Source organism: Trachinotus anak, unplaced genomic scaffold (genome assembly GCF_046630095.1).
Source record: "Trachinotus anak isolate AG129_WGS33_773 ecotype Australia unplaced genomic scaffold, CSIRO_AGI_Tana_v1 ptg000012l, whole genome shotgun sequence".
NCBI lineage: Eukaryota > Metazoa > Chordata > Actinopteri > Carangiformes > Carangidae > Trachinotus > Trachinotus anak.
The window spans coordinates 14,330,404-14,343,159 of record NW_027273863.1 but is presented as its reverse complement, the minus strand read 5'-3'; the positions used below and the strand labels follow the sequence as shown (position 1 = coordinate 14,343,159).

Here is a 12,756-nt window from a genome sequence, read left to right as displayed (position 1 = left end):
AGTGGGTGTGTGGGGAATTAGAAGTGTTTTGGTCTTTGTCTTTGAGCTGCACATACATTGTGTATCCTGTGGTTGTGGTTAAATGTCAACAAAGGCAACATCTTAAAAGAACAGCATACCAGGAGTCTTACTCAATGCTCTGACCTCCAGGAATTAATACAATTTTACCTCGTGCTGCTCCTATAGAAGAAATAAGAAGGATAGTTATTAAAGAAATAGCGAAGGCTTGGGCACAGGCCTTGAAAGTACTGCTGCACTACAAAATTGTTAGCCTTAGAGTAAGAAATACATCACCTGTTGAGAATTCAACATTGAATAGTCTCCTTTGTCCCCGCCAACCCTGTTAAAACACACTTCACCTTAAAAAATGATTGGTTGGATGACATCAATGTTGAGTTGATCATTTTTGCTGGAAAAAGCTATTGTTTGGGTCTTCATATGTAGGCACAGTGTATACTATGAGTGCCTTTCATAGAGTTCTTCTGCCCCCTGCTGGATAAAAGTCACTCATCAGAAAACTGCTGGAAAAATAAACTAATCATAGAGGGAAAGTGGTTTTACACTGAAATGCCAAGCACAACCTTTCAAAATAATCACATTTACCTCTTGAAGAGGTGTTTTAGGTATTTCTGCACATTTTGTCTTGGTTTCTTCCAAAATGTCAGCTCCCTTAGTTACAGTACGGCCATCAGTCGATCAAAGTCCACTTTTGTTTTCCACCACCACCTACGAAACCATAAACAGTAGAATTAGGCAAAGGGAAGGAAAGCTGTATTTGTATAGCATTTTTCCAGCCACAATGGGAAAACACTTTATTAAAAGATTATGACGGGAGGAAAAAAAAGGTGCAAAGCCACCTGCAATTACCTGCAGACAAACAGAGACGTGTTCAGTGGGATAGTTCTTGATTAATGAAAATGGCAGTCATAATATAACAGCTCTAGTAATCATATTTATGATGATTTGTATTAATTTGTCATTATTTCATTCACAAGCATAGTGCTTAAAAAAACAGCTTCTAGTTTCATGTGTTTGGATTTCAAACTGTCAAAATTTAATATGAGTAATTGATTTATTTTCCCCTGTTGACAGGGCAGGGATTGGGCATCATAAATCATCCAGGCTGCAAATATTAAAGTAGTGTCTGTTCAAATCGTGACATATTGGAAATATCTTTATTAGTGTCAGAATATTAAGTACATAAACATCAACTGATGGACACACAGCAGACAGAGCAAAGCAAACTTTTTATCTGAAGTATTGCATTGCAGTGACTTGGCAGGGGCATCAGGACCCCAACATTACATTTTTAAAAGGATTGTCACATGAATTTGACTATTTTTTCCAAGATAACACTGGGATGCATCTGCATAGTCAGTCTGAAAACATTAGGTCATGGTCAAGGTAGAATTTACTGTCATTCTCCTCTTATACAGGACTCAGTATACAGGGAAACCAAATTGCATTCCTTCGGTGCACCAGTGTACAGTGCACAAGTGATTTTGTTCCACATCTGTGTGTGTGTGATCTGGTTGGTTTGTATTTCAGAGGAGATCCTGCAGACCCAAATAGCCCATTGGTGGTCTCCAGACGGGCTGCGGCTGGCCTACATGACCATCAACGACTCGCTGGTGCCGAAGATGGAAGTGCCGTTTTTCACGGGAACACCATATCCCACCAACCTGGAGTATCACTATCCAAAGGCAAGTTGAATTCAGCAGCACATTGACTACTACTTTTTGATGGATGCCATCATGTTGATGTTATTTTACACAGAGATCGGTGGATGGAGTACTGTACCAATGGCTCAATGAAAAGAATACTCTTTGTTAAGTAAAAGTCCAGAAGTATTTGAAGAAAAATGTACTTCAAGTATAAAAATTTAAACTATTAATTATGGAAAATGGGTTGTTTTTTTTTAAATAGCAATAACTATTATAGCTGTAGTAGAATAGAAGTATAGATGATCATAAAATGGAAAGTACCTCAAAACTGTTGTTAATCATGGTATATAAGTAAATGTACTTGGTTACATTTTACCACTGTACACAGAAGACCTTTATGGAGCTTGTTTGCCTCCCTCCAAAGACAACAAAAAAATAATTCCTCACTCTTGTCCTGAACTGAAATCCAGTCTGACCTATCTAATTTCCTCTTGGCCCTTGCAGGCTGGGGAGGAAAACCCTATGGTGCACCTGTCTGTGGTGAGCCTCAATGGTCCCCTGCACACAGTGGTGATGAAGAAACCTGATGACCCCCGAATAGGGTGAGTGACAGCTCGATGGTGCCTTATTGAAGCACCAAAAATAGCCCTGGAGTGTTTTCTTAAGGTAGTCGAGACAGAGGTGGTCAGAGGTCATGTGATCCCACCTTCTGGTTTTTCCAGGAGGGAATATTATATCACCATGGTGAAATGGGCCACCAGCACCAAACTGGCTGTGAACTGGCTGAACAGAGCCCAGAACAACTCCATCCTGACACTGTGTGAGGCTACGACTGGAGTCTGCATTAAGGTGAAACATTTGGCAAAGTGTGAAATCTGTAGCCACTGTGTGCTTTGTGTCTGGTTTAGAGTGGGTCTGTGGATATTCTGTGTTTCTCTTACTCTCAACAAATCCCACAAAAAGACCAAAACCAACATTGAGTTTAACCTGATAACAAGTATTGTCTGTGTAGCCTGTTATAGCTTATTCCTCTGTGCCATAGATGTCTCTTGTTAATAAAAAGATATTAAAAACACATCAGTGAACCATGTTTTTTGCATTGGGCTGCACTATTTGGTCCTGTTTGTGAAACGTTTGCAAAAAATTACAGTACCCTGAGGCGTTTTTGATTTGATTTGATTTTTTTATTAAAGTATATTTTTGCTGCCTGTTTTTTAAGGGAATTGTTCAACATTTTGGGGAATGTCTCAGTCTCAGTTGCTATCTGTTGGAGAGTGAGAAAGAAGATTGATACCATTCCCACACTGTCTATTAAATAGTCTGCCACATAACCTCGCATTTAACAGACAGATATAAAGTATTAATCTTCTCATCAAACCCACTGCCAGAAAGTGAATAAGCATATTTACCTTAGTGCCAAAGAGACAGACTAACACGCTCTTGCTTTGGATCTTTTCATATGATTTGTTGACAATAACAAAAAATAAAGACCACTGACAGATTTATCATTTTTTTAAGTGATTTGTTGGACTCAGCAAAGCTTTCAACTCATGCCCTCTTATTATTTTCAGAAACATGAGGATGAGAGTGACAGTTGGTTGCACAGACAGGTAGGTGATCAAATGGCTGCTGCCCCATTGGTGAACAGCTGGGTAAAAACCAGACCGTATTTGCTTTATGTGTCTGAGTTTGAACAAGTAAATAACAGGAAATGCACCGAAAAAGCCCTGCAGGCACATTTGGACACAAACTTCATATCCACATGCAGGTGTTTTGTTTTTTCTCTCCTCTCTGAAGAATGAAGTGCCACTCTTTTCCCAAGACGGACACAAGTTCTTCTTCACCCGGGCAATACCTCAGGGTGGGAGAGGAAAGTTTTTCCACATCTCCATGTCCACTTCATTGGTAGGTAATGGCCAAATGATCCTTATCATATGTGTTCTGTGAGGCTTGGTACAGATTGTTTAGTGGACTTCCTGTGTTATTCCTGCCTAGCCTAACACTAGCACAGACATACTTCAGTCCCTGACGTCTGGAGACTGGGACATCACCAGCATCTTGGCCTACAATCATCAAAGGAACCTCATGTAAGATCTTTTGATATTTGTGCATATTTTTAGTCGCACGTACTTTGTTATTTGATGCTAATGTTTGGCTGTTTTTCCAGATACTTCCTCAGCACAGAGGATGACCCCAAACGACGGCACTTATATAGGTAGGGTTTTAGGGTTTTATTTTTAAAAGTGCATCTATGTTTTCTATGAGTTCTTTTCAGGGTATATAATAATGCTCACTCGGTGCCATCCTACAGTGCCGACACAATCCCTCCATTCAACCGCTGCTGCCTGTCTTGCGAGTTCAAGTGCGGCTATGTAGACGTTTCCTTCAGCCACAATATGCAGTACTTCTTGCTCAACTGTAAAGGTGAGCATCGTCGACCTTGAATCTCTTGAGTCAAGGCTCAGTTTTTTCTTTGTAGCAGTGGACTGAGAGTGTTTTACATCGCAGCACTCCTGAGAATGGAAGTCTTCAGGGGGATGCAGAGAGCTGTGTTCAGTGGAAAGTGTAATTGAATTAGTGCTCTGTGTCAGGTTGAGAGCTTATATCGAACTGGACATTAGCAGATAACCTCAAACCACTGCTGGATCCCTCTGATTAGCCACAGAAATAAATGTCTTGTCTGACTGCATGCCAACAGTGATGTGAGTACTGCTGAGCTGCTGGCGAGGAGAGTGTGGCTCTCTGCTTTCAGTATTTGATAAATGGAAAGGAGACCAAGCTCAGTGGTTAGCACTGTGTTGTTGTTTACCAGATGTATTCCTGCTATTCCTCAGAGACATTCTGTTATTGTTTTTTTTTACCCTTGTGGCTTCAGCAATGGGGCATAATAACACCGTTTCCATGGGAACTGATTTGTTTAGGGCGCTCACTCCAGAGAGGAAAAGTGCCAGTGGCTTTCTGCATTAATTGGATCTTTGGAGAGTTGCTCCATTGTGAAATAATAAGCTACTTCATGGGACGGAAGTAGATTAACTGTTGAGCTGAAGTCTGTTTAAGATAAGACGTAGATTCCTTTGCCTAGGGGGGTTGTGTTTCAGAGTCGTGATAACTGGTTTGATGGAGGCCTTTTAGCCTTTTGTCAGAGTCTTCTTACATGATATTTTATCGTGCTAATCAAATTAACTTCTGTAATTACATTCGTGCTAATTGTTTTTCCCCGAATTGTTCTTTATAGGCCCAGATATACCAAGTGTGGCTATTTATAGCACCGAGGACAAACAGAGTGAGTGTTGTCTCCGTAGTGTGGTCCTTCTACATCAGCATGTACAATAACCTGTTCTGAAGTCACTGCAAATATCTTTTCATTGATTGATTTGTCATTGAGTTTCCTCTTTCACTGCAGAGGTGTTCGATGTGGAGACGAATGAAAGAGTAAACATCACGTACGACAACATGCAGATGCCCAGGGTGGAGTACGAGACCATCACCATAGACGACTACAGTATGTGTCCACTTTAGCAAATACAAAACCTGCCAGTCACTTTGTATTATAAGATTGCCATGAACCATCTTGTTGTCTGTTGCAGCACTGACGATGCAGATTCTGAAGCCAGCTGGATTCGTGGACACTGCCCATTACCCCTTACTGCTGCTGGTGTACGTATGAATACGCATGACTGCAACTACCAATTACTTTCAACGTCATTTAAAAGGAGTACCACAGCCATCACTTCCCTAAAAAAAAAAAGACTCATTTTTTTCAGCACTATGATATGATGGAATATAATGGAAAATGATATAAACTACAATATTCTGCATCCAATGTTTCATTTATGAAAAATACAGTATAAAATTTGAGATAGGACTCTGCTCATGACAAATTTATGCGAGACTGCATTTATTTGCCTGTGCTCTTGTTATTTTGTCTACTCTTTTTGTAAATTCTGACTGTGGAGACCATTTTTTCTAATTGTGAATTTTCTCATTCAGGTTTTAAACCTTCCAGTTGACCAGTTATAAAACTTAACATGTAGAAAATGTCTCTTTTTATCAAGATCCATTCACCCCTGAGAAGTGAGTCATTCTTGAGTGAGTTCATCATCCTGTTGTACGTTTTCCACAGGGATGGTACGCCCGGTGGGCAGATGGTGACGGAGCAGTTCCATGTGGACTGGGCCACAGTTCTGGTCAGTAGCTTCAGCACCATCGTTATCCGCTTTGACGGCCACGGCAGCGGCTTTCGGGGCACCAACCTTCTCCACAAAGTGAGGAGGAAGCTGGGAAAGTTGGAGGAGAGGGATCAGCTGGAGGCCCTCAGGTCAGCCTTCTTCTAGAACAGGGAGCACAACCGTAACAAAAGGCCTAGCAGCAGTTTTTAAGGTTGACTCGTTTTCTTTCATTTTCAGGTTCATATCCAAAGAGCCTTACATCGATAAGAGTCGAATGGGAGTTTATGGAAGGGTAAGGACAACATGCGCTCAAAGGGGCTCCTGTAATTTTGACTTCAGTAAACTGCATTCCCTCATAGAGATGCAGCAACTGCCTTACATGTAAAATTATCTCCACAAAGTTTACCTAATTAGATTTCTTGATGTGTTTCTGTCTCTTCTACCTTTGCTCAGGCCTATGGAGGATATTTAGCCACAATGCTTTTGAGCTCTGAAGAGTTTACCCAACTTAAATGTGGAACAGCCGTCTCACCTATCACAGACTTTGAGCTATATGGTATAACTTTCTTGATATTCTTCTTTTGTGGATGTCTTAAAGACATCTTGGGACAGCGTCTAAAGGAACCTGATCTTTCTACGCCTGTGTTTTCTTTCTTTCTCAAATTGCAGCATCTGCATTTTCAGAACGATACCTGGGCTTAAAGGATTCCCGAGTATATGCGGTAAAGTTCCAACACTTCTATGTCTATATCCAAATCATGCAACAAGATGTTTTGCTGGACTGGTCGAGGATGGATTAGAGGGTGATTATTCAGAGGATGTTGATGACATGGTGGATTTTCCACTTCCTCTTTTCCTTCAGATGACGAATTTAGCAAACAGAGCGGGTCAGCTTCTGGAGAAACAGTACTTGATAATTCACCCAACTGCTGATGGTAACGGACATAGTGTCAGATATGTTTTTTTTTCTCAGTACTGCAGAGAGTGGAACACAAACTTGTTGGTGACTAATGTGTCTCTCCAAACCTGTCTTCACCACCACCTCCACAGAAAAGGTCCACTTCCAGCACACCGCCAAGTTCATCAACCATTTAATCAGCGAAAAGGCCAACTACACTCTACAGGTGAGCTGCAGATTCTGAAATCACTGGCAGATCTACAATGAAACAATTTCTGGTTGCTGTAAATGTTCCTCCTCCTTTTCATACTGACTGTGAAGAAATCACTTCATAACACGAATACAATTTAAGAGGTCAAGTATTACATACCAGTGCACAGGTATAGGCAGAGATAGCTGGTTCTGGGTGGGTAAGGTTGGAATCAGGGCAGCAGAAACAAGCTATGCACAGAACACAGATCACGTTTAAATTTATTATGATGAAGGTGCAGCAAACATTTGCTTATTTACACATTCGTTTGTCATGTTTCTGCAAATCTGACAAAGCCAGTAAGTTCAATATTCACTCTCCTTTAAGCTCTGTTTTGGTCTCCACAAACTCTGCACTAAGCACTAAGACTCAGCCAAAACAGTTTTCAGTTAACAGTTATCAAGGTGTAAAGTGTAAAACTAAAACAATAAGCTGAAAGACGAGAGAGGAACTGCTGTGGTCGTCACAACAGGCAATCCTTTTCATGTACAATTTGTCAAAGCCACATGAACTTTAAGTACTAGGTATAAAATTATTTTTTGTCAAAGTACTTTCTCTCTACTACAACTCAGTAAGTAAACTGAGTGAAATCTGCACTAAAAACAAAAGATCTGCTTCTGAAGTCCAAGTTAGCTTCTACACTTTTTCACAGAACCACAACTGTGGATTTTGACCCCATCTCTTAAATTGGAATTGTGTTAAGATGCTTCAGTGTACAAGAGCTGGCAAACCAATATAACCACAAAGTCCATGGAACTTAAGACTGTGTGCTACGATTGAAAGCTCCAGAACACCTACTAATGGACTTTGTGGTGAGATTGTTTTGCCCACTACTGTTTCAAAGGTCAATGAAATTTCAGTCTCAACGTTTAGATATACACGAAATGAAAAGTGAACTTAACCATTGTTAAGTCACTGTCGTGTTTTTCTGTTCTATATTATTATAAAATAAATAACTTTGGTTTTTTTATTGATGACAAAGGGATTTAAAAAGTGTAGAAAATTGTGATGGGCAATTTGACCCTATTCTCTCTCATTTTGTAGCCTACATGAATAAGTAAAATAATGAAAAAGATTAATTGATAATGAAAGAACTGTTAGTCTCAGCTCTATGTTATAAATCTACCATCTCTGTGTATTAATCGACAGATCTACCCAGATGAAGGACACTTCCTACACAGTGACGGGACACAGCAGCACCTCAGCCAGTCTCTGGTCAACTTCTTTGAGGAGTGTTTCCGGGTGCCGGAGGAACTGACGGACGACCAGCAGGAGGAGGATGAGGACGACAGTTAAGCCTGCTCCTGTGAGCAGCCAACCCCCACACCCCCTCTCCTCGGCCAGCTACTACAGCACAATATGCAACAGATCTTTCAACCCGATCAACCCACGACACCTGCACCTGTCCAATCTGATTTTAGCTCTACTCTGAAGCGCAGCACCCGCATGTGCAAGAAGGGCCTCGGCCTGTGCCCCCTCTCCTCACCTCGTGCTGACCTGGAAACCAGTCAGAAAGACCTTAAACAAATCTCAGATGTGAACAGTCATATCTCTCTGCTATTGGAATAAACAGACTAGTACTCCCTCTGGTGGACAAATGGAGGATCAACATAATGTCCATTGAGCATTGTCACCATTCCAAACCAGGTACATTAACCGAGCGCTTTGCAGCACAAATTATCCCCCTGTGAGGATCAGGTCATTATGTTGAGATTTAACTTTTGAAAGGCTGCCAGTTTCTGATAACCTTTGCCAACCAACTTACTGATTATTGTGTTCATGAGTATGATTACTGCTACTTGTTTCTCAGAATTTCTCTGTTCAGTGTCTTACAATAGTACCGTGTCTATGAGTGGATGTCTGGCTGCATCAGTCCTTAGTTGCTTTATAAAACAAGGGCACAATGTTTAACTTTGTGTTGTACTCCAAAAAAGTGTCTATACAAAAATGGTTTGAAATCATATTTTCCCTCCTCATATATCTGGTTTGAACTCTTCTTTTAGTCACTGTGCCTTACTGTGGGTGAAATGTTCATGTTAGGAGCCCACATGACACTGACAATGAGTAAATATGGGTAGGCCTTGTCTAAACTGTGCATTCCATTGATAACTCGAACACAGATCATGATTTCATTCTCGTGATGGATAAAGTAAAAAAATAAAAAATAAAAAAAAATTTTAAAAAAAGGTATGGCACATTTGATCTCAGAACAGGGAAAAAAACTGAATACAACTTTGTTTGAAAGATGGCATTATAATGTTAGTTTGCAAATACAGTTCTTGATATTTACCTTTCAGACTGGTGAGTTAACCATGCTGATTTATTTCATTATTTTGTGAGTTTCTTTGTCTTGTGTGTTTAAATGGCTTGACACTCTCCCCATGTCACTTCTGTTAGTATTGTCAGTGGTTTCTTAGTCAGCTGATGTACAAAGTGTATAAATCTTATATTGTTTAAGTCTTTATGTTGTATGTGCAACTTGTATATAAAGCATTTTGAAATGTATCGTCTGTCGGCTTTGTCACTTTACATCACTTTAGTGAGTAAACCAACAAAGTATGTGACTGGTACCTAGTGCTTCAACATTTTATTTCCGGGCTTTTAAGGAAGCGACAACAAACATAAGAATTTGCCATTGACAAAATTTATTTCCAGTGTTTCAGGAGTCTGTGCACACCCCTCTCACAGTCAGAGGAACACAGCATTGGTACAAATGGTCCAGCTCAATGAAGTGTTTCCTGCAGGGACCTCTCTCCACTGAGAAGTACCTGACTGCCCACAACACCCACACAGGCCTCATGAGCATCCTCATCTCACAATACTGTACTTAATCCTGCAATCTGATGGAAATGTAAAGCAGCTAAAACATGGCAATTATATGTACATTTAACTTACTTATTTTACAAGGAATATTTAAAATTCAAGTTCTGTTAAAATCAAAAAAATGAAAAACAGGAGGAAAAAAAAGTATAAAACATGTTAAGACCAGAGTGGAATGCCTAAGGAATGGAAGCTCGGCATTTTGTTACATAACCTGTAGAATGACTGAGAGTCGACAATAAAAATGTCATTCACAGTTACATCTTCGTGTATATCAACAAAGACAATATGGCACCCTTAACATTTCATTGTGAGGCACTTCCTATAGTGAAGAAACATGATTTTTCTGATGTGATTTCCATTTTCTTTTTCTTCCTCTTTGCCCGTCACTGACAGATGTGTGAACCACAAACACTAAAACACAGCATAACATTTGCATCAGAGGGATGTTGTTCACTGCTCTTTAAACCACATAGCAGGGATGAATAATAACTCTTGTTTTCCATTTGCATAACTCCAGTGTCGCCTAGTCACCTTTGTACCTTTGGAAAGGCCCTTTTGACAGCAGAGAGCTTGTAGGCAGTCCACACACAGGCTGTACCAAAAACACAATTCAAGTACACAGAAAAATAGGGATATGTACACTTTAGAAGGGAACACAAGCATCTAAAGCTTTTAGTCAGTATTACAGCAAGCATGTCTGTACATTCTTCATTTGGTTACTGAGAGACTCACTGACTTTGAACATCATAACTTTCTTTACACAAAAATAGTTCCTCTGCAATACTAAAAATCTTTTTTACTACTTCCTATTCATCCTAGAAGTCAGTTCATCCTTAAAGCCACTTAGCTAAACCTTTATAACAATCTTAACTCCGCGTGTTCACACGTCCTTGCACATACTTCACAGACTCAATGTTACATGAGCAACAGGTCCACTCAATCCTCAGCATAACAGGGATTTGTGTTAGGAGGGAGGAAGTCCTCCTGCTGACCCAGCCCAAAGTCATTTGTCATAAGAAAAAAAAAAAAAAAAATTAAAAATGGTATAAACAACAATTTGTTCCATGCCTTATATGTGAGCAAGATCAACGATCCCTGTGTGCAGTAATTCTCTTTTCACAAGCACACACACCACTTACAGACACACACTCCAGACATTTTTTTTTTGTGCAACATGCTCATTCACTAACATTGGTCACACAACAGACATTATACTGACAGATTTCCACGTAAGTACACATCTCACAGACGAAGAACACACACAGTCACACACGTCCAACACTTCTCACAGGTACTGATAGAATCGTGAATGGACCACCTGGGAACTGGTGAGTTTATGTGGGTGAGCGGTGGCTGAAAGGCTCAGATTTTTACTCGGGGGGACGTCCCCATTCAACACCTCAGCTGGACGATGTGGGAGTTCAGAAGAGGACGAGGCTCCGAAGTTTTGGGAGTTTGGGCTGCACAGCCCCCCCTGCTGTTCAGGAAAGTCCAGGCTGACCTCGGGATTGCTGGTGCGGTGGCGCTCGCGGGCAATCCAGTCCCCGATGGAGAAGTCCTGAGAGGTGCACTTAGGCTTCAGCCGGTCCACAGCTGACAGCTCCGACCGAGAGCCTGAACCAATGCCAATCTGCTGTGGCCAGTCTCCCAAAACAGACAGCTCTGCAAAGTCCCTCTGACCGCCCATAGTGTGTCTGCGTCTGATGTTCTTTTTCTTACTGCGGCCCTCCGGGGACCGGCTCCTCTGTCTGCCCACACCAAACATATCATCCACAGACATTCGCAGGCGCACCTTCAGACGGTCAGTGATCTTGAGTTTCCACGCAGGCTCCGTCTTATCCAGCTCACTACGAGACGAGGAGCTGAGGCTGCCAGTTGAACGGCCTTTAACTGACACCAAAACACGTGACAGTCTGTTGGAATCTTTATCGCTCCGAGCTCCGTCCAGCGAGGACTCACTGTCGGTTTTCTGTTGGGCAGCTTTCTTTCTGGAGAGTGTATCACATTCAATGAGTCTGTGGGAGGGGAGAGGTCGTGGAGCTTCCTGCAGTTCTCTCTGATCAGCTTTCCCGACAGTAAACACAGACAGGTCGCTCTCGCTGTCCGTCTCCATTGCCCTTCCCTCGCTGATGAGCTCACTTCTCTCATCGTCTGCATCGTCTCCACCCCGGCTTTCAGCCACAGACTGCACTTCAGGACTGAGGGTGTTGAGCTCAGCTCCAGTCAGGAACGTCATGGAGGAGGTGGTGGAGTAGTCGGAGGTGATGGAGCAAACCTCTGCTCCCAGCCCGCTGGGGCCTGCTTCTGGTCCCAGTGCCACTGTCCTGCCGCGCCTAACTCTGGGCACTGAAGCCTGAGAGCTGGTGCTGTTCATCGTACCGAGGTCGGACACTGTGTCGTCGTAGTTGGAGGGTGGGTCTGACAGAGAGGACTGGTGAGCCATCGTCATGCGGTAGCTGAGGTTTGGGGAATGTGAGGGTGAGGTGTAGGGGGAGCCACTTTGGAGGGTGGAGGAAATGTGTTCTGGAGGCAGGGGGGGAGAGGGCTGCGACATCAGGCTGCTGGAGAGAGACTCTTTTCTGTTGGTTTTGTCCAGCTGTTCCTCTGAGCTGTGTCTGTGCTTCTCTTTCTCACTGGTTTCATCTGTCTCCTCCTCCTCCTCCTCGGTCCGGCTGTCTGGGGACCAGAGGGGCTGCTGCTGACTCTCCTCCGGGAGCTCCTTCTTGGGGAACACAGCGTCCAGGTCGTCGTCTGAACTGCTAGGGTGAGCTTTGTCTTTGGGCTTCTTACGTTTACGGCTGGCAAAGAAGGAGGAGCGCAGCATCTCTTTGCTACACTGATCCTTCCCTGACCCCCACAAGCCCTGCGGAGACAGAGCCAAAACAGCTTTAAAATACTTTGCAAGACAGAAGAATATAAGCAGCAAGATGAAGGAATGAAGGATTTATGTGA

General features: G+C 42.2%; 2 protein-coding genes across 5 annotated transcripts in view; one reads left to right on the top strand and one right to left on the bottom strand.

The window, feature by feature from the left end:
* The window catches only part of LOC139629109 (A-type potassium channel modulatory protein DPP6-like), a 74,120-nt gene extending 64,634 nt beyond the window's left edge, over nucleotides 1–9,486 (top strand). For all 4 annotated transcript variants that reach the window (XM_071491498.1, XM_071491499.1, XM_071491496.1 and 1 more), the window contains 18 exons: nucleotides 1,549–1,703; nucleotides 2,169–2,266; nucleotides 2,387–2,513; nucleotides 3,236–3,274; nucleotides 3,462–3,569; nucleotides 3,660–3,751; nucleotides 3,832–3,879; nucleotides 3,976–4,088; nucleotides 4,900–4,947; nucleotides 5,068–5,166; nucleotides 5,252–5,321; nucleotides 5,788–5,982; nucleotides 6,071–6,125; nucleotides 6,287–6,389; nucleotides 6,503–6,555; nucleotides 6,696–6,768; nucleotides 6,884–6,957; nucleotides 8,131–9,486. In XM_071491498.1, coding sequence (XP_071347599.1) covers nucleotides 1,549–1,703; nucleotides 2,169–2,266; nucleotides 2,387–2,513; nucleotides 3,236–3,274; nucleotides 3,462–3,569; nucleotides 3,660–3,751; nucleotides 3,832–3,879; nucleotides 3,976–4,088; nucleotides 4,900–4,947; nucleotides 5,068–5,166; nucleotides 5,252–5,321; nucleotides 5,788–5,982; nucleotides 6,071–6,125; nucleotides 6,287–6,389; nucleotides 6,503–6,555; nucleotides 6,696–6,768; nucleotides 6,884–6,957; nucleotides 8,131–8,277 — 1,697 coding nt within the window. In that variant the 3' untranslated portion in view covers nucleotides 8,278–9,486. The remainder of the gene's footprint in view (nucleotides 1–1,548; nucleotides 1,704–2,168; nucleotides 2,267–2,386; nucleotides 2,514–3,235; nucleotides 3,275–3,461; nucleotides 3,570–3,659; nucleotides 3,752–3,831; nucleotides 3,880–3,975; nucleotides 4,089–4,899; nucleotides 4,948–5,067; nucleotides 5,167–5,251; nucleotides 5,322–5,787; nucleotides 5,983–6,070; nucleotides 6,126–6,286; nucleotides 6,390–6,502; nucleotides 6,556–6,695; nucleotides 6,769–6,883; nucleotides 6,958–8,130) is intronic.
* A 123-nt stretch (nucleotides 9,487–9,609) lies between these two features.
* Nucleotides 9,610–12,756, bottom strand: part of arhgap21b (Rho GTPase activating protein 21b) — a 37,534-nt gene continuing 34,387 nt past the window's right edge. Inside the window, exon 24 of the mRNA XM_071491495.1 lies at nucleotides 9,610–12,667. Within this exon, the coding sequence (XP_071347596.1) occupies nucleotides 11,090–12,667 (1,578 nt within the window). The 3' untranslated portion in view covers nucleotides 9,610–11,089. The remainder of the gene's footprint in view (nucleotides 12,668–12,756) is intronic.